Source organism: Polypterus senegalus, chromosome 10, assembly GCF_016835505.1.
Source record: "Polypterus senegalus isolate Bchr_013 chromosome 10, ASM1683550v1, whole genome shotgun sequence".
In the NCBI taxonomy this organism is placed as follows: domain Eukaryota; kingdom Metazoa; phylum Chordata; class Cladistia; order Polypteriformes; family Polypteridae; genus Polypterus; species Polypterus senegalus.
In genome coordinates, this window is record NC_053163.1 from 170,432,207 (window position 1) to 170,451,892 (window position 19,686).

At 44.3% G+C, this 19,686-nt stretch overlaps 1 protein-coding gene across 1 annotated transcript; it reads left to right on the forward strand.

Annotated features, from left to right (window-relative positions):
• Positions 1-478: 478 nt before the first annotated feature.
• LOC120538052 lies at positions 479-19,517 on the forward strand. The gene is made up of 5 exons (XM_039767455.1): positions 479-744; positions 2,021-2,359; positions 6,518-6,856; positions 7,261-7,542; positions 18,060-19,517. Exons 1-5 carry the CDS (start codon positions 684-686, stop codon positions 18,323-18,325), a joined length of 1,287 nt encoding a protein of 428 aa, XP_039623389.1. The 5' UTR covers positions 479-683; the 3' UTR covers positions 18,326-19,517.
• The last annotated feature ends 169 nt before the right edge of the window (positions 19,518-19,686 follow it).

Below are 19,686 nucleotides of genomic sequence, written 5' to 3' on the forward strand. Positions count from 1 at the left end.
TCAGGAGAACAAATCTGAGAAGCAGGAGACAATTGTGATCTCATTGTTGTCGAGGAGAAACCAAAAAGATAGGAAGGAGATCTCTTTTCTTAATTTTTATTCCTCGAGTGTTACTTGATGTGGCAAAATGAATGTAAACAATTTTAGCCACAAGGCTGTGGAAAAAAAAAATGAAGGGGTCCGAGAACTTTCTGAGTCCACTGAATTTGAAACAATCTTTTTATTTTTATTAGGGGTTTACATTGTTCTTGTCCTGCAGGCATTATGCAGCAACAATTTAAGAAAAAAGCAGAATCAAACATGACATGAAGTTATAAAAACTGCTGCCTGCAAATCAAGGGGCGTTACACTCAGAATCTCCGATGTGGAAATGAGATTACAGCTGGAGGTCATGTGGTGGGTGTGACAGGCTTCCTCCTACGACTGTTTTTCTTTTTAATTTCCTTTGAAATGTTTAATAATTTCTGAATTGCTCAAGACTATTTTCTTCTTATGCTCTCGACTTTCTCTTCTGAGGTTTAAAGATATCTGCCGGAAGAAGGAGACTGAGTTGCCTCGAACGCTTGCATATTGTAAATCTTTCTAGTTAGCCAATAAGAAGTGTCACTAGGTTTAAGGAATATATTTTCTCATACTAATATATTACTTTTATACTCATTTTGTGGTCCTTCACTTGCCCAGCCATGTTGACCCTCGGTGTAGTGGTGACCTGCCTCATCTCCACGCTCGTCTGTGATTCTCAAGGTACCGTAAGTGACGCTACGTGAGCCGTAACCGAGCTGTGCTGCGGATGAGAATGTGAGAGAAGGTGACAGAAAGTGAGGCAATGGCAGCTGTAAGCCTGAAAACTGCTGCTTCTTGGCTCTTTGAAATTCAGTTTTACTGCGTAGGGTGGAACATCAGAGAGCCGAAGCTACCGAGAAGAAGTCAAGCAGCAGCAACTCAGGGCAGATTTGGATGAATGGATGGATGCTTTGCTGTTGCTTTAAATACAAATGTGAGTTTCTGGTTTCGAGTAGATACTGAACTAGCAGTACAGAGCTGGTAGAACATGAGAAGGATGAATGACGTGACAGTGGATTGAATCTTTTTAAGGGAGAGTCCAAAACGTTTAGGGGTGAAATCATCTTGATCTTTCAGGTTCACTAACTTTTTAAAGGGTGGTGGCCTATAGCATCTATATAGAGCTGATGGTTAGTTCTGCTCTCCACATTTGTTTTTTAATTGTTATTTTACAGTATTACTACGCTTTATATTAACTTCACTTGTTTGTTGTCTCGTACAAATGTTGTAATCGATATTTAACCCACTTCCTGTTGTCTGAACAACTTGAAATTTTGCACACTTACTCATTTCTGATAACAATACATGAATCAATAATCAGTTTCACTAATTGATCAATTAATCCATGTTAATTAAGGAATGAAATTTTCATATGAAGAATAGTTCATGATTTCACCAATAGGTGGCGCTAGTAACAGATAAAACTAAAACAAGCCCAAGACTAAAACGTTTAAAATAATATCCATCCATCCATTTGATAAACAGATTGATAGATAGATAGATAGATAGATAGATAGATGTTCATTCCGTTTGCCTGGCACTTTTCTCCACATGTTCTCTCACTACCCTCATGTCTTTTCTTTTTTGGACATATGTATGTCACTTTTAGTTTTCCTTTCTTTCTTTAAAGCTCCTCTGTTGTCTCAAGTCTTTCTTCTGTTCGATCTCTTAAGTGACCCTGTCTGGGTACCCTGGTAGCCAAATTAACTATCGCCTCCTGCTTTAAGGCACCTCAGTATGTTACTCTGGAAAGCTGGCGGTTACCCTTAAACAGTTTAATTCATCTTCAGTTGTCTGCAGTGAGGATTTTTGGTGCCTTCAGCAATGTAACTTAAACGGTGTCTACTGCTGCTCCATTGTTTCTTCAATAAACCCTATACCTTTACATTTACTCAAATCAAATTTTAATAATTTTTGCAATTAACACTTAAACACTCTTTTCCTCCTCATGTTACAGGGTCATCCATCTTTCAGCAGAAGACTCCAGTGGAAGCAGTGGAGGGAAGCAAAGTCGTTTTAATCTGCAGGATGCCCTCAATAACTTCACCGGACTTGGTGAGGTGGTACAAAGGTGAGGGTAGCCAACGCACACACATCTTCTCGCGCCTGCCCAAAGCAGGTGACAGAAATGACGCTCGAGTGTCCTGGACAGGGAAGAATCCTGGGATTGAATTTAGCATCGAAATAGAAGGCGTCAAAATCAGTGACACAGGAAAGTATTACTGCATTAAGTATGCTGATGAAAAGGGGGACACAATCTGTGAAGAAGGACCAGGAGTCACCCTGACTGTCACAGGTGGGATACATTCTCTACTTTTTCTTTTTCTTTTTTAATTGTAAGTGATTGAATTATGGTAGAATAATGTGGTATATGGTAAGACTCACCAGGCACACTTAGTAGGTTCATCTACTCTCACCCTTGATGATCAACACACTCACACCTGTACATTCAGTGGTGCTATCCAGACATAGTCTTGAGTTGTGCCAATTTGCAGTCACCCCTCAATATCCCACATAGGGACTTGCTGTCACCAGCACTAACAAACATGCAGGTGTCCTCGAGATGCACATAAAAATCAACTCTTTTAGTTATATACCACTTACTAACAAAACAATGTCTTACCTTTACCAAAGTTGTTCTAATTATCGAGGAGCGACCAAGATAGCCTTGATAAACCCTATGAATGAGAAAGCAGCAACCTTCCCCACACTTGGCACCCTTTTTATTGTTTAATTAATTCTGCATAAAAGACAAAATAATGAAAATATAAATTATGTAGTTATCTCTCTACTATAAAAGAAAATCATCAGATGAGTCTTTTGCTAAGAGATTTTTTCAAGTCCTGCCCTCCTCTCAACAAGTTCTAGTTAATGGCCCACACCTGCAGTCCTCTTACCTCTCATTCGTTGCATTGTCACGCTGTAAATCCAAACATGGAATCAAAATTTAATGTGATATTGACAAAACGTTAATTCCAAATATTGTCCATCCATCCATCCATACATCCTATTCCGCTCTTCCGGGGTCAGGTCGTGGGGGCAGCAGCTTAAGCAGAGAAGCCCAGACCTCCCTCTCCCCGGCCACTTCTTCCAGCTCTTCTGGAGAATCCCAAATGCGTTCCCAGGCCAGCCGGGAGACATAGTCCCTCCAGCGTGTCCTGGGTCTTCCCCGGGGCCTCCTCCCGGTTGGACGTGCCCGGAACACCTCACCAGGGAGGCATCCAGGAGGCATCCTGATCAGATGCCCGAGCCACCTCATCTGACTCCTCTCGATGCGGAGGAGCAGCGGCTCTACTCTGAGCCCCTCCTGGATGACTGAGCTTCTCACCCTATCTTTAAGGGAAAGCCCAGACACCCTGCGGAGGAAACTCATTTCAGCCGCTTGTATTCGCGATCTCGTTCTTTCGGTCACTACCCATAGCTCATGACCATAGGTGAGGGTAGGAGCGTAGATCGACTGGTAAATTGAGAGCTTTGCCTTACGGCTCAGCTCTTTTTTCACCACGACAGACCGATGCAGAGCCCGCATCACTGCGGATGCCACACCGATCCGCCTGTCGATCTCATGGTCCATTCTTCCCTCACTCGTGAACAAGACCCCGAGATACTTGAACTCCTCCACTTGGGGCAGGATCTCTCCCCCAACCCTGAGAGGGCACTCCACCCTTTTCGGCTGAGGACCATGGTCTCGGATTTGGAGGTGCTGATTCTCATCCCAGCCGCTTCACACTCAGCTGCGAACCGATCCAGAGAGAGCTGAAGATCACGGCCTGATGAAGCAAACAGGACAACATCATCTGCAAAAGCAGTGACCCAATCCTGAGTCCACCAAACCGGACCCCTTCAACACCCTGGCTGCGCCTAGAAATTCTGTCCATAAAAGTTATGAACAGAATCGGTGACAAAGGGCAGCCCTGGCAGAGTCCAACTCTCACTGGAAACGGGCTCGACTTACTGCCGCAATGTGGACCAAGCTCTGACACGGTTGTACAGGGACCAACAGCTCTTATCAGGGGGTCCGGTACCCCATACTCCCGGAGCACCCCCACAGGATTCCCCGAGGGACATGGTCAAGCCTTTTCCAAGTCCACAAAACACATGTAGACCGGTTGGGCAAACTCCCATGCACCCTCCAGGACTCTGCTAAGGGTGTAGAGCTGGTCCACTGTTCCGAGACCAGGACGAAAACCACACTGTTCCTCCTGAATCCGAGGTTTGACTATCCGACGGACCCTCCTCTCCAGAACCCCCGAATAGACTTTTCCAGGGAGGCTGAGGAGTGTGATCCCTCTATAGTTGGAACACACCCTCCGTCCCCTTTTAAAGAGGGGGACCACCACCCTGGTCTGCCAATCCAGAGGCACTGTCCCCGATGTCAATACGATGTTGCAGAGACGTGTCAACCAAGACAGTCCTACAACATCCAGAGCCTTAAGGAACTCCGGTATCTCATCCACCCCGGGCCCTGCCACCAAGGAGTTTTTTGACCACCTCGGTGACCTCAGTCCCAGAGATGGGAGAGCCCACCTCAGAGTCCCCAGGCTCTGCTTCCTCATGGAAGGCATGTTAGTGGGATTGAGGAGGTCTTCAAGTACTCCCCCACCGACCTACAACGTCCGAAGTCGAGGTCAGCAGCGCACCATCCCCACCATATACGGTGTTGACACTGCACTGCTTCCCCCTCCTGAGACGCCGGACGGTGGACCAGAATCTCCTCGAAGCCGTCCGAAAGTTGTTCTCCATGCCCTCCCCAAACTCCTCCCACGCCCGAGTTTTTGCCTCAGCAACCACCGAAGCCGCATTCCGCTTGGTACCTATCAGCTGCATCCAGAGACCCACAGGACAAAAAGGTCCTTTAGGACTCCTTCTTTAGCTTGACGGCATCCCTCACCGCCAGTGTCCACCTTACGGCCACAGCTCTGGTCAGCCACCTCAACAATAGAGGCACAGAACATGGCCCATTCGGACTCAATGTCCCCCACCTCCCTCGGGACATGGTTGAAGTTCTGCCGGAGGTGGGAGTTGAAGCTACTTCTGACAGAGGACTCTGCCAGCCATTCCCAGCAGACCCTCACAACACGTTTGGGCCTACCAGGTCTGACCGGCATCTTCCCCCACCATCGAAGCCAACTCACCACCAGGTGGTGATCAGTTGACAGCTCCGACCCTCTCTTCACCTGAGTGTCCAAGACATGTGGCCGCAAGTCCGACGACACAACCACAAAGTCGATCATCGATTTGAGGGCTAGGATTTCCTGGTGCCAAGTGCACATATAAACACCCCTATGCTTGAACATGGTGTTCGTTATGGACAATCCGTGATGAGCACAGAAGTCCAATAACAAAACACCGCTCAGGTTCAGATCGGGGGGCCATTCCTCCCAATCACACCCTTCCAGGTCTCACTGTCATTGCCCACGTGAGCATTGAAGTCTCCCAGCAGAACGAGGGAATCCCCAGAAGTTATGCCCTCTAGCACCCCCTCCAGGGACTCCAAAAAGGGTGGATACTCCAAACTGCTGTTTGGCGCATACGCACAAACAAAAGTCAGGACCCTTCCCCCAACCCAAAGGAGGAGGGAGACCACCCTCTCGTCCACCGGGGTAATCCCCAAAGCACAGGCTCCAAGTCGGGGGGCAATAAGTATGCCCACACCTGCTCGGCGCCTCTCACCAGGGGCAACTCCAGAGTGGTAGAGAGTCCAGCCCCTCTCAAGGAGATTGGTTCCAGAGTCCAAGCTGTGCGTCGAGGTGAGTCCGACTATATCTAGCCGGAACCTCTCGACCTCACGCACTAGCTCAGGCTCCTTCCCCTTCAGAGAGGTGACATTCCACGTCCCAAGAGCCAGTTTCTGTAGCCGAGGATCAGACCGCCAAGGTCCCCGCCTCCGGCCACCACCCAACTCACACTGCACCCAACCTCCTTGGCCCCTCCCATAGGTGGTAAGCCCATGGGAAGGAGGACCCACGTTACCTCTTCGGGCTGTGCCCGGCCGAGCCCCATGGGTGCAGGCCCAGCCACCAGGCGCTCGCCATCGAGCCCCACCTCCAGGCCTGGCTCCAGATGGGGGCCCCGGTGACCTGTGTCCGGGCAAGGGAAAATGTCGTCCAAAGTTTGGGTTAATCATTGGAGGTTTGTTGAAAAGCTCTTTGTCTCATCCCTCACCTAGGACCAGTTTGCCTTGGGTGGCCCTACCAGGGGCATAAAGTCCCGGACAACAGAGCTCCCAGGATCATTGGGACATGCAAACCCCTCCACCATGATAAGGTGACGGTTCAAGAAGGGGTCCAAATATTGTTTTTACTGAAATTTTACAGTCACTGTAACATCCCTGTGACCCCACTCTGAAAAAGCAGATTTAGAAAATGAATGGATGGACAGGTTTACAAACATTTAAATAAGATGTGGATGCTAGGGGTGACTGTCAGACACTCTTTTCCTCCTTATGTTACAGGGTCAACCATCTTTCAGCAGAACACTCCAGTGGAAGCAGTGGAGGGAAGCAAAGCCATTTTAATCTGCAGGATGCCCTCAATTACTTCACCGGACTTGGTGAGGTGGTACAAAGATGAGGGTAGCCAACGCACACATATCTTCTCGCTCCTGCCCAAAGCAGGTGACAGAAATGATGCTCGAGTGTCCTGGACAAAGAAGAATCATGAGATGGAATTTGATATCCAAATAGAAGGTGTCAAAATCAATGACACAGGAAAGTATTACTGCATTAAGTATGCTGATGAAAAGGGGGACACAATCTCTGAAGAAGGATCAGGAGTCACCCTGACTGTCACAGGTGGGATACATTCTCTACTTTTTCTTTTTTTTTAATTATATGTGATTGAATTATGGTAGAATAATTTATTTATTTTTTTATTTCTTGTTGTTTCATTCATTGTCTTTACGAAGCATAACATGTAGTTATAAAAGTCCTCCTAAAATGTCCTAAATGAGTTATTGCTAAACTGCGTTAATTCTTTTAGCGAAGCCAGCACGTTTGCTTAGAAAAACGGCCTTCAGCACGAGAGACGAAGTAGTGGAAGATCCACATCACAAAAATTTGTCAAACACAACTCTTCTCCCTGTCAGGCCATAGTCTTGTGCTCCTTTAAAATGTCATTCGTCTGTCACCTTGTTCACGCTTGGCTTAACGAAATTATGTCAACTCTGTGACGTTATCCTCACATTTTTTTTTTTCAGAAAGGAATGTCACCATTATTGGTCCCCCTGGTCGAGTGAAGGTGGGTGAAGTTGTGGAGTTGCAGTGTCACGCCTACAAGGATGTTACATTCATGTGGCTGAAAAACGGCGAGGCCATTCCTCAGGACCACTTCACTACTGCCAGTAATGGTGCCCTGCACACAAGTCGTCTGACTCTGCAGACTGAGAAAGGTGACATCCGATCAGCCGTCCAATGTGTGCAGGGTGAAAATAAAGAACAGAGGATGTCTGAAGCGTTCAACCTGAGCTCGGTCATTACAGGTATGCAGAGGGTAAAGATGTTGGTGCATCACATCACGTAACGTAACATAGCGTAACATTCTAAACAAATCTTTAATCCAATGCAGGGTCCCACAGTCCGTCACAGGGCCCATTCACACTCACACACGCACACACTCGTTCTGCCAGTTTGAAATCACCAACAAAATTTGAACTGCTCGCCTTTTGTAGAAGTGGGCAGAAAACCTGATGTCCCTGGAAAAAAAAAAATAAAGCCCACTCAGACACTGGGAAAACATTTGAAGGCACCACATGGACAGCATCTGGACACTGAAGGTTCTGGATCTGGTGTTAACCTCTGTGTTACCGTGACACCTTAAATGAGGGACATCAATTTATGTGTCATCCTTAGTATGTGTAAATTCTGACTTTGTCATTTTTTACATTCCATCTTAACAAAAAAATGAAAAGGACAAGTGTCTGTGTGCCAAGGTGTTTGTTCGGTTGCTGCGTCTCCTCTCCAACAGATGGCGCATCACAAACCTCAGAACTGCTTTCACAAAACTCATACCAAATGGCACCTTTACTTTCTCAAATGGAGAATGTAAGAGGTTTGAATGGAAGGACCGGGAGAATAATGTAGTCAAAGAAAGCAAAGCAGAGATCAAAGGAATCGATTGATAACACCCATAATGCAAAACCAAAAATGTAAAGTTTTAATTCATGCCGGGATATAATACCAAAATAAGAAAGAGAGACTCACATGTGATCGTCAGGAAAGTTTTGGGCTTACGAGGATTGACCTTATATACTGTCACTCTAGATGATGTCATCAACTCATACCCCCAGTGCATGATGGGAGCATTACTGAGTCAAAGGGCAACACAAGGCTCTCCAAATGCCCCAAAATGGGAGTTAAATGGAATAGAAAATAACGTTATTAAATTAACAACCATAAAATTAACTACCCAAACAAAAATAAACATCGAAAATGGATTCTCTGGGTATGAAAACCCCAGAACAGATGTAAAGATAGGGGCGCTGTACAATGGCTGACCCTTCGCTCTAGTCCCCCAAAAGGTCATGCAAAAAGATAATTTCACAAATTATATCAAATCAAAAGATGAACTTTTAGGCTGAAGAAGTGCTAAAAAAAAAAAATTTACATAAACATTAATCACAACAGTGCCATCTGTTGGAATGACAAATGCAGTGCATTTAATTACTGCTTTGCATTCTGAAATGCATTCCAATAGATAGTGTACTGCAAATGTGAACACTAAGGTCTACATTCAGTTTTTTTTATATTCTCGTCTCAGACATACCATGTAAAAAAATTCATGAGTGCCGCTTAACCTTCAGTAGAGGAGGAAGACACCGGCAAGACTTTAAGCAGCTGTGTGGTGTAGTGGTTAATGCTTTTCACTTCAAACCCTGAGTCTGTGGGCTCAGATCCCACTAGTGACACCACTCTGTGACCACCAGCCTGCCACTTCATCTGCCTGTGCAATAAGTAAAATAGAAGAAATGTCACCAATTGTACCTGAAATGTGGCAGGTGGCCAAAAGTATTGAGACGCCTGCCTTCACACGCACATGACATCACATTCTTAATACACAGGCTTTAATATAGAGTTGGCACACCCTTTACAGCTCTAACAGCTTCAGCTCTTCTGGGAAGGCTTTCCACAAGGTGCAGGAGTGCATTTATGGGAATTTGTGACCAGGGGCCTCATGCATAACGGCGTGCGTAGAATTTGCACTATAACATGACGTAAGCACAAAAGCCGAAATGTGCGTACACACAGAAAAATCCAGATGCAGGAATCTGTGCGTACTCCAACTTCAACGTTCTTACGCTACATAAATCCCGGTCAGCGTGAAAAGTAACGCTCGTGCATGTGCCTGCTGTCCCGCCCCAATTCCTGCCAGAATTACGCCTCTTTGAATATGCAAATCAATATAAATCGTCCTTAAGCTCAGCGTTCTATCAAAAGACAATGGAAAAAGTATGGGGGGAAATATAAGAAATTCAGCGAATACCAAGTGGAGGCAAAGGAAAAACATGCTATTTGTTTAAATAAACCGTGGTATAATCAACAAAAGGAAGTTGATCGAGTTACATAGCGTGTTGGTGAAACTCGAAAGCTCAAGTTCACAAAGTCGCACAGTGCCAAAATAAAAAAGAAGTCACATATCAAAGTCGCTGTGAAAAGGCGAGTTGTAGCCCACCGTCTGAGTGTCATATGAAAGCTTATTAGGGTACAGAGAAAAAAAAAGGCACACAGTGGGGAAAAAGCATGAAATGTCAACTTTAATCTCGAAATTTCCACATTAATCACATACTTCATTTTGTCATTAAAGTAGAACATCATAAACTTCATATTAAAATCATTTAATTAACCAGTTTCTCCAATCCCATCGTAACTAAAGTAGCACGTTAAATGCTTTGTTTTGTATTTGATCTTCAATGTGCTCTATGTGTGTGAATCACTACGTGCTTCCGTTCTTTCTCTTTCTCCGACAGGACACAGAATCCATTACATTCGTGATATTACAGCTCTCTGAGTAATTAAAATACTGAGATGTATACGTGATATCATTTTCATGATGATTGGAATGAAAGCATGTTATTAAACATGGGAACGCGATGGCGCCGTGATTGTTCATGTCTCACACAAGATGCTGCTGCACCATGCACGACCTTTGATGAGATAATTTATCGTAGCAGTACTGTCTCTTTCAAATGTACTAACCTCCAATTCCTGTCCTTACTTTTCTTTCTCCAAATACCCAATCGCCACACAATCAGCTCTGTAATAGACGTTAAGCCATCTGTAAGCTTACAACACCGATTCTTCAAAAGTTTTAAGGAACATTGAAATATCTTCATAGTACGTGTTTAATTATTCTATCCGTCTATCCTTCCAGTGTCGCGGCAGCCTCAGCAAATATACAGCGTGATGCAGGAACAATACGTGAACTTGGTAGTGCTGCGGCACCGTGTCCTCACATGTTTAATTATTAACAATGCAGATTATTTAAATGAAGTTAAAGTTTTATCTGTATAATATAATCAACATATTTTGCTGCATTTCATCTTACGAATGATATCGTCATCATATGTAAATACGCGCTTTATAAAGTGGCGCAGGTTGTGTAATATTATAACTGTAGTGCAAGTTTACAGTGGGGTAATTTTACTTATAAGCACAAACAGTTCTACAAGGAGCACTTGATTGAGTGCGTTTATAGTTCTTGGGATGAAACGGTTTCTGAACCGCGAGGACCGTACAGGAAAGGCTTTGAAACGTTTTGCTGTGGCCGAGGCAGCGTATGCTTGATGCTTTATACCGATAATTCTCTTTCCGATCAGCTGCTGCTGTGATTCCCCACTCAGATACAGTGACATAAATACTCCGAGTGGTGCAGTGAGTGTAATATGGACAAAAGATGATCCACTGTGGCAACCCTTAAGGGGAGCAGCTGAAAGAAGAAAAAGAAGGTGCAGTGAGAGTGGCAACTCCTAACGGGAGGAGCTGAAAGAAGAAGAAGAAGAAGAAGAAGAAGAAAAAGAAGTGAGAGTAACAACGCTAAAGCAGTTATGGTATTTGGAATACTATGGCTATTCCCTGGACCATTATATTGTTACAAGTTAATTACAATCAGATACATTACACTCATAAAGAATATGCAATTAATTTCAGTACATTTCAGGAATGTGGTTCTAAAAAATAAAGAGTAACCACACAGGAACAGTAGCACTGCTTTGACGCTGGGTGCCGCCAGTCTGCAAAACCGAGCGAAGAACTTGCGTGTGACTGGGTATGAGGTACCGCGGAAATGTGCGTGGCTTTACGCCAAGTGTAGGTTTTATACATCGCAATTTGATCGTGGAAAAGTTCTTACGCAACATTTCTGTGCATACGCACCGTTTATACATGAGGCCCCAGGAGATCATTTGTGAGGTCAGCCACTGATGTTGGACGAGAAGGCCTGGCTCGCTCACAGTCTCCGCTCTAATTCATCCCAAAGGTGTTCTATCAGGTTGAGTTCAGGGCTCAGTGGAGCGCCACAACAAACTCGCTCATCCATTTCTTTATAGACCTTGCTTTGTGCACTGGTGCGTGTGCAGTCATGTTCCCATCCCCAAACTGTTCCCACAAAGCTGGGAGCAAGAAATTGTCCCAAATGGCTTTGTATGCTGAAGCATTAAGAGTTCCTTTCACTGGAACTAAGGGGCCAAGACCAACCCCACACCATAATCCCCCCTACAGCAAACTGTACACTTAGCACAATGCAGTCAGGCGAGTCCCGTTCTCCTGGCCAGACTCGTTCATCGGATTGCGTGATTCGTCACTCCAGAGGACACGTCTGCACTGCTCTCGAGTCCAGTGGCGGTGGGCTTTACACCACTGCATCCGATGCTTTACGTTGCACTTGGTGATACACCTGCTCGGCCAAGGAGACCCCATTCATTCCATGAAGTTCTCTCTCTACGCTGCACTGTTCTTAAGCTTTTGGTGGTCTGTAGCTATCGACTCTGCAGAAAGTTGGTGTCTTCTGTCCACCTCATCATGTGCAGTCCCCGCTCTGTGATTTGACGTGACCTACCACTTCATGGCTGAGTTGCTGTTGTTCCCAGTTGCTCCCACTTTGTTATAATACCACTAACAGTTGAACGTGGAGTATTTAGTAGTGAGGAAATTTCACAAATGGACTTATGGCACATGTTTGAATTCACTGAGCTCCTGAGAGCGAACCATTCGGTCACAAATGTTTGTAGAAGCCATCTGAATGCCTAGGTGCTCGATGTTATACACCTGTGGCCAAGGAAGTGACTGGAACACCTGAATTCATTGATTAGGAGGGGGTCCCACTTATGGCAATACAGATACAGTAAGTAACTGTAAAGAGCTGCTCTGTCTCCCTTAGCTTGTGTGCATCCAAAGTCACTCCATCAATGTCGGTTCAAGTTTGCAACAGACTGGCCAGTTAGGAACTTGAAAACATTCAGTTTCACCTCAGGGGCTAATCAAGTATGTAAAATCAAAAGATGAACTTTTAGGCTTAAGGAGTGCTCAAAAATAAAAACATTAATCACAACAGTGCCATCTGTTGGAATGACAAGTGCAATGCATTTTATTACTACCTGCATTACGAGATGCATTTCAATACATGGTGAACAACAAGCATGAATCCTGAGGTCTACGTTGATTACTTTGACTTCAAGTCATCTCAGACGGGTAGCACAGCTAGTCTTAAATATAAACGCCTATGTGTAGAAGTCTGTGTGTCTGTCTGTCCGGACTGGAAGTGCGAGGCTACAGCATGAAGCTCAAAGATCCGGCAAGGCGGCCCCAAGTTAATGAGTCGAAAGAAGAAAGAAGTGTGAGGCTACAGCATGAAGCTGAAAGAAAAGCGACTCTGTCGCCAAAGTGAAACCGCCGAGGAAAGACAAACGAGAGAGAAACTCGCTTAGCAGCTCATAGACAAGGGGGTGAGCACATCTGCATAACGAAAACGCCAATACTGCATTTCAATTCTTTTTTCTGAATAGATTCTAGGAGCCTGGGCTTTTTACAGCACGGCTTTACACAGCTAGTATGTAATAATTCACAAGTGCAGCTCAACCATCCATAGAGGAGGCTGACACCAGTAAGACTTTAAGGAGCTGTGTGGTGCAGTCGTTAAGAGTTTGGACTGCAAACACTGAGACTGTGGGCTCAAATCCCACTACTGACACCACTGTGTGACCACAAGCCTGTCACTTCACCTGCCTGCGCTCTGATTGAAAAAAAAAAGAAATGTCACCAATTGTATCTGTATGGGGCGGCACGGTGGCACAGTGGTAGCGCTGCTGCCTCACAGTTAGGAGACTCGGGTTCACTTCCTGGGTTCTCCCCGTGTCTGCGTGGGTTTCCTCCCACAGTCCAAAGACATGCCGGTCAGGTGGATTGGCGATTCTAAATTGGCCCTAGTGTGTGCTTGGTGTGTGGGTGTGTTTGGGTGTGTCCTGCGGTGGGTTGGCACCCTGCCCGGGATTGGTTCCTGCCTTGTGCCCTGTGTTGGCTCGGTATTGGCTCCAGCAGACCCCCGTGACCCTGTGTTCTGATTCAGCGGGTTAGCAGATGGATGGATGGATGTATCTGTATGTCACCAATTGTACCTGAAATACGATAAGTAATCTCTCTATATATAAAATTCAACATTTGTATGTCTGTCCGCTTTTCACAGGAAAACTATTTAATGGATTTAAATCTGCCTTTTTTTTTAAATATTTTGCTTGAACATTCTGGTTCATTGTGCGACTTCTCTCATTTTGCTATGCATCATAGTTCGCTTACGGTACTGATTTATTTGCGCAAATCCGAGAGACCTGCAGTGGGCCAAGGAGAAGGGAATAAGGCCCTACTCATTCATGCGCCAGCCTCGGTGATTATCTTACATTTATTTAGCTAGCAAATGAGAGAACTACTTAACGCAGGCATGTCAATCTCTTTACTACTGGTGGGGCGCTTCGACTGCCATACGTGCATCAGCGGGCCGCACTGTAACAAATACTATTATACTGTTATACAAAGTTACTGTAGCTTTCTTTCCAATACTGAAAAATGTAACACTTAAAGTTTAAAGAAAAGCTATTTATTTCCATACAAGCTCCATACAACAACGTACGATTAGAGTCTTAGTCTCTTAGCTAGGTCCTTATATTATTATGTTATATTCATTATATTATATAGGAGTCTTACAGTGTGAGATCTATTTATTTTGTCCCGACACTTGGCATCTCTTGTTAGTGACCAGTTCGTCAATATTAGGCTTGAAATCTTGTGCAGCTGCAACTTTTATGAGCGGTGAAAGGTGTTCGACAGGAAGTCTTGAGCGATGTGGGGTTTTGGTAGCTTTCATTAACGAAAACAATTTCTCACAAAGGTAAGTGCTTCCGAACATTGACAGTACTCTCGATGCCAACTTACAGATCTGCATATTCGAGGGAGGCAGGTAAGCATACAAGCCTGGCACACCAACTTCGTTGTATTTTGCCTCCAGAATAGAATCGGACTGCAGTTCAGTCAACTCCATTTGGATATTCTCAGGCGCATTCTCAACGTTGTAAGAGAACAGCGCAAAGTCCTGTTCGTGTGAAGTGAAATCACGAAAACCCTCACTGAATTTACTGTTCAGTAATTCAAGTTGGAAAATAAATCCTCCAAAAATCTAATTTTACTTTACTAAGTTTACTTCAAAGTTTATATTGTAAAATAAGCTGATATGCAAGCCACCTGACCTACACTAATTTTAGAAACTTAAAATTACAAAAATATGTTAATAAACAACTCGTCAACTTCTCGCGTCCACTTCAGATCTTTAGCTGTAGTCTGCACTGTTTGTTACAATACTAGCACAAAATTACATAAAAATAGAGCAAAAAAAAATTGAAAATATTTAGGCTATTACTACTCGTGATGGTCAGTTCTGCCCAGTGGCCAGTGTCAGCAGCCCAGCCAGCAGTGTAGCCTGCAGGGGCGGCCCTGGCCAGAGAAAGATTCGGTGGCCCCTTCACCCGCCAATGTCAATATGGTATCTTATGCACAGCGGGTGGCCACGTCCGTTACGTTGCTTCTGAATGCGCGTGTCTGTAACTTGAAAACCAAGTGGCGGCCCATGATACTCTCATTATGGCAGAACGTTATAATACTACATATGGCTTACTGTTCCGACTCGAGCGACATTAGTAAGTATAGCGTACTAATTAACAAGAAACACTATGTTTTTCGGCCACATTGCTGTCAGCTATGTCGTTATTTTCTCTTTCTGTTTTATATTCAGTATATATTGGCGTGGCGCGGCCCTGGGAGTTGGCATCCCTGTACAGGTGCACAGTTTGCACATGCCTTAGGCCGCCCCTGCTGCAGCCTAGCACTTCAGTTGTGATTTCGCGGCTCATTAACTTTGGTCAAGGCTCGTGGCTATACTAGTAGATGATGTTTCCGGTATCGTAATGCCATGGGAAAACATGCCATTGTCAGAAGGCAGAAGTAAGAAAAATCAATAAGTAACGCCAAAGATGCAGAATGATTCAATCACAAACGATAGTAATCATTTTGTACAAGTTCAGTGCTAACTAGGATCTGTCATGCGGGCCGGGTGTGGCCCGAGGGCCGTGTGTTTGACATGTCTGACTTAATGTATTTAGATCAGGCTTTCTACTATAATTTGCTTGAACATTCCGGTTGATTTTGCGACTTCTCTCATCACGCTAAGAATCATAGTTCGCTGGCAGGAGCGACATATTCACACTAATCCAAGACAGAGGCTGTGGGCCGAGGAGAGGGGGAAGTGTGATGTCAGGAGTGGGGAGCCGGGCAGGGCCCAACCTCACTGTCCTGTTTCATTACTACATGGGTGGAGCCGCGGGGGACGGCTAGTCTTAGATAAAGATGCCGGACAGATAAGTCACTGGAAAGAGCTGCTGTGTCTCCCTTAGCTTGTGTGCTCCTCATTCCCAATGATCTGCGATACTTCCAATATCACTCCATCAATGTTGTTTCAAGTTTGCATTAGACTGGGCAGTGAGGTTGGGAACATACACTAATACAGCGCATCGCCACACCCAATACACAACTAAACACCCGGATTGGTACCCGAGTGCAGCCATGTGGGTGACACCTCAGCAACCCACTGGAACAGCGTGAAGATTTTTTGGAGTGCCAATCCTGCCACCAAACCCCAAATCCTCCCTGTAAGTTGGGAAGTTTTAGGAAGTCACTGCACACTGGACAGATTCCAAAGGACTGGAAAATGGCAAATATCATCCCATTATATAAAAAGGGTGACAGGGCAGATCCAAACAACTATAGGCCAGTAAGCCTAACAAGCATCACAGGAAAATTAATCAAAGGAATTATTAAGGATAAGATTGAGCAGCAAATGGCAAGTACAGGAGATTTTGCGAACCGTCAGCATGGGTTCAGAAGAGGGAGGTCGTGTTTTACTAACATGCTGGAATTCTATGAGGAGGCAACAAAAGAATATAGAGTGGCGCTTATGATATTATTTATCTGGACTTTCAGAAAGCATTTGATAAGGTGCCACATGAGAGGTTGGGCATCAAGTTAAAAGAAGTGGGAGTTCAGGGTGATGTTTTTAGATGGGTGCAAAATTGGCTCAGACACAGGAAGCAGAGGGTGATGGTGCGATGAACCTCATCAGAACTGGCCGATGTTAAGAGTGGTGACCAGCAGGGGTCAGTGCTAGGGTCGCTGCTATTTTTAATATATATAAATGATTTAGATAGGAATATAAGTAACAAGCTGGTTAAGTTTGCAGATGATACCAAGACAGGTGGATTAGCAGATAATTTGGAATCCGTTATATCATCACAGAAGGACTTGGATAGCAGACAGGCTTGGGCAGATTTGTGGCAGATGAAATTTAATGTCAGTAAATGTAAAGAATTACACATAGGAAGTAAAAATGTTAGGTTTGAATACACAATGGGCGGTCAGAAAATTGAGAATACACTTTATAAGAAGGATTTAGGAGTCATAGTGGACTCTAAGCTATCGACTTCCCGACAGTGTTCAGAAGCCATTTAGAAGGCTAACAGAATGTCAGGTTATATACAGTACAAGTCACAGGAGGTTCAGCTCAAGCTTTATAATGCCCTGGTGAGGCCTCATCTGGAGTACTGTGTGCAGTTTTGGTCTCCAGGCTACAAAAAGGACATAGCAGCACTAGAAAAGGTCCAGAGAAGAGCGACTCAGCTGATTCCAGGGCTACAGGGGTTGAATTATGAGGAAAGATTAAAAGAGCTGAGCCTTTACAGTTTAAGAAATAGAAGATTAAGAGGAGACCTGATTGAAGTGTTTAAAATTATGAAGGGAATTACTCCAGTGGATCGAGACGGTGACTTTAAAATGAGTTCATTAAGAACACAGGGACACAGTTAGAAACTTGTGAAGGGTAAATGTTGCACAAACATCAGGAAGTTTTTCTTTACACAAAGAACGATAGACACTTGGAATAAGTGACCAAGTAGTGTGGTAGACAGTAAGACGTTAGGGACTTTCAAAACCTGACTTGATGTTTTATTGGAAGAAATAAGTGAACAGGACTGGCGAGCTCTGTTGGGCTGAATGGCCTGTTCTCATCTCCAGTGTTCTAAAGTTCTAATGTTCTAATGACCTGCTTGCAGGGCTGATTAGCGTCACACCCAGGATGAAGCAATTGCTGGTTAAGGTCCTTGCTCACGGGCCCAACAGAGTGAAAACACTTCTGGCATTTATGGGATTCGAACCTGCAACCTTCCAACCAGTTATCAACTCCAGAAAAGTCAACCTGTGTATTAAAGTTTCACACACAACATATGGGGTGTGTTGACATCGTAGGTCCTTATTTCAAAACACAGAACAAACATATTGCTAAAGACTGAGAGCATTATGCAGTGCAAAAACATTTTAGATTTAATTTATGGATTACTTTACTCAAAGTTATTCATATTTTTTAAAACTTAGAACAAGACGACTGATATTCTTTTCGTTTTTTTTTTCCAAGTGATGCCACAGTTACAAGTTCAAGGAGGCCCAGATGCAAAGAACAGCTCATTGGGCAAGTATTCATGCCGAGTCGATGGCTTTTATCCTGAAGACATCCTAGTCTCCTGGACCCTTGGGAAAAACAATACCTCAGCATGCTGTGAGAAGGCCCAGAGTGACAATGATGGCACGTTCAGCACCACCTGCCATATTACAATTGCCTTGGCAAAGATTTCCTCAGGAGCCGTGCTGCAGTGTCACGCCGGTTATCGTGATCATTGTTGAGAGTGGGCCAAGCGCAGTTACTTCAGAAGGAGACCACCTCCTAAGCCTTGACTTGTATGTGTGAAAGGACATCAGAAGAATATTTAAGAGTCACTTGACTAGTCTTTCTATGTAGAAAATGTATTTATACTGGAACAGTAAAGCATATATTACTGGAGTGTGCTGCATCTGAGGAGCAAAGAAGACGTCTTTTTGAAAAAACTGAAATCTATTGAACAGGAGCTTATTTTTACAATGGAAAGTACTTTATATTAGGACAGTGTTGGCAATATAGTGTATCAAAATGCTTATTTAAATTTTTTCAAAATATATTATTTGAGGTTTTTTTTAAACTATCACCAACCCCCACCCAATGGTAGGGTATGCTTCCCAGTTCTCTGCTTCACACTCCAGCTCAGTAGGTGTTGGTAAAGCACCATTTACATTGGTCTCTGAACTGCTATAAAAACCGAGAAGAAGAAGAAGAGGAGTACAATTATAATTCAAGGAGAGGCAGAGCTGCAGTAGTTAGAACTGCACCTTCACAGCTCACGTCACATTTTTGGTTTATGATATTCAGTCCAGCATAGTTGGTGGATGCTTCTCTAGCCTTCGTGGACACTTAAAGTTGTAGCGGGCCACATAGGGGGTTTTTGTTTCTATGTAAGAATGTCCTGTTGAGTGTTTGTTAATGTGAATGACATCACCGGATGCACTGATTTCTGTCTGTAAATTGGGTCAGTGTCTTTAAACAGGATTGCTCTGATGCGGAGGGGCTTGTGGAATCTGTAGTTTGTGGTTTGTATGCACTGTACCAATAAAACCGGACGAGAAGGATGTGGCGGGACGTTTCAAGTGGACCATTTTCTAATCAACATCATCCGCAGCAGCTCCTAAATATTTTCAGTTACTGGACATTCGTAGCGAAGAAGGATAGTGCTCGGCCTGCAGATGTAAGGACGGCGGTGGGTTCTTTTCCTTCTAATCCTGTCCCTTGAGGCTCATGGATAAAAGGCTGTTCTTCTGGACTCCGGTGGTAGGACAGAATTTCACTATCCATATTCCGAGCATTTCCAGATTTCTTTCCATCATTTAACCCTAGCTTCCATTTCCAGAATCACTTTCATCATTTACAGTAAGGACTTTTTTTTCAGGACTGTAAACATCGTCGTGTGGGGTTTTTTTTGTGGGGTGTGTTTAATATTTTTTGTATTTGTAAATAGTTATTCTAACAAATAAGGATGATTTTATATATTTGTGTATTTGGTGTGTTTCATTTTTAGTGTGTTACATCAGGGATCGGCTCTGAGGCCTATCTTAACTGCAATGGTGATGGGCAGGTTGACTTACGAGATTAGACAGGAGTCCCCATGGACTGTGAT

Coding starts and splice junctions, on each gene's coding strand:
- LOC120538052 (XM_039767455.1), top strand. CDS start 684: ATGTTGACCCTCGGTGTAGTGGTGACCTGCCTCATCTCCACGCTCGTC. Junction 745..2,020: donor GCTCGTCTGTGATTCTCAAG/GTACCGTAAGTG, acceptor CTCATGTTACAG/GGTCATCCATCTTTCAGCAG. Junction 2,360..6,517: donor AGTCACCCTGACTGTCACAG/GTGGGATACATT, acceptor CTTATGTTACAG/GGTCAACCATCTTTCAGCAG.